A 1,456-nucleotide genomic window follows, 5' to 3' on the forward strand; every position below is an offset into this window, starting at 1 on the left:
TACCACATGTATTTTCTCCCTAGTCCCTCTACAACACCTACCTAACCCTATCCACTTTTCGCATTTTGGATGCCCTCAATCAGCATCACAAAAATCCCCTGCCAAGATCGGACTCAATCTTCACATTGCCCTAAACAACATCAGATGTCGGTCAACCACTAACCATACAATTGCATACATTTCATTTGAAAAATATATCATTTAACAAGAACCAAATGTACAATTCTTCCAAAGCTACAGTTACACAAAGAATTAGAAATGGTAACTTACAGAAAACAAATTTTAGAGGAAGAAAGCCAAGAGGCTTTGAATTAAATTAAGGATTTTATTAAAGCAATGAAAGAACATTTTGTACAGTTTGTTTTCCAATAGCACTAATTACAATCCATTCACACAGGACATCACACCACCATCACCTAGAAAACCACTTTGGCCACATACTGAGATTTAGATATCAACCCTTCCACAACTGAATAAAGTGCTCGAAATTATTGCATGGTTCTTTAAAAAAAAAATTTCATTCTTCATGTGATTTTTTTTTTTTTCGGTTTTTATTTTTTTAAAACTTATCGTTTATTTTTGTACACACAACATACACCTAACCGCAAAAGAAACACAATTTTTTTTCAAATAGAAAGGGCCATAGAAAGACAATGGTAGCCTAACAATGACCGATGCAAGCCCTCTAATATATGGTGCTGGACCGTTACCACATCTCCCTACACATCAAGGGAATGATCACCAACAACATGCGTAGTGTCCACAAACACTGACCAAGATCAGTCGGGTGGGGGGGGGGTCAGAGTTGTGTGTGAGTGTATTTTTGTGTCTCCTTGTCTTGACATCACATGATAGCTGTAAATAATCGTCATTCAAGTCGTGTAATTCACTTCCAAATTTCTGTGAAAACATGTTTGGTCATGGGGGGTAAATATTACCCTGCTTGAAAACAAGTGAGGGTTGACAACAAGAACGGTATCCAGCTGTAGAAAATCTGCCTCAATAAACTCTGTCTGACACATGGAAGCATGGAAAAGTGGATGTTGCTGTGATGATGATGATGATGATGATATATACACCCACAGAGAACTTTAAGATGATGTGACCGAGCAGAAATACAAAAAGACACCCCTCTACACACACACACAAATTTCAAGATGTTGTCACCATGAACTTCCCTTGTACAAATATACGTGGTACACAAAGTCCTTCTTTCTTATTGACAGTCTCCCGTTTCACATAATGGAGTTGACAAATATCATAACCAGCATCACACAGTAAATGTTCAATAAACTCTGAAAAAGAAAGAAAGAATAGCTTTAATATTAAAGGTGTCAGCATACACTGTACTATAGCTAGGTGTTACATATAATTCTACAATGTACAACAGCTGTGTGTGTGTGTGTGCGTGTGTGTGTATATATATATATATATATATATATATATATATATATAT

At 36.3% G+C, this 1,456-nt stretch overlaps 1 protein-coding gene across 3 annotated transcripts in view; it reads right to left on the reverse strand.

The window, feature by feature from the left end:
* Positions 1-311: 311 nt before the first annotated feature.
* LOC106879037 (tRNA N(3)-methylcytidine methyltransferase METTL6) overlaps positions 312-1,456 on the reverse strand; it is an 11,980-nt gene continuing 10,835 nt past the window's right edge. For all 3 annotated transcript variants that reach the window (XM_014928459.2, XM_014928450.2, XM_014928468.2), the window contains one exon: positions 312-1,295. In XM_014928459.2, coding sequence (XP_014783945.1) covers positions 1,153-1,295 — 143 coding nt within the window. In that variant the 3' untranslated portion in view covers positions 312-1,152. The remainder of the gene's footprint in view (positions 1,296-1,456) is intronic.

The sequence above is a fragment of the Octopus bimaculoides genome, chromosome 15 (assembly GCF_001194135.2).
Source record: "Octopus bimaculoides isolate UCB-OBI-ISO-001 chromosome 15, ASM119413v2, whole genome shotgun sequence".
Taxonomy (NCBI): Eukaryota; Metazoa; Mollusca; class Cephalopoda; order Octopoda; family Octopodidae; genus Octopus; species Octopus bimaculoides.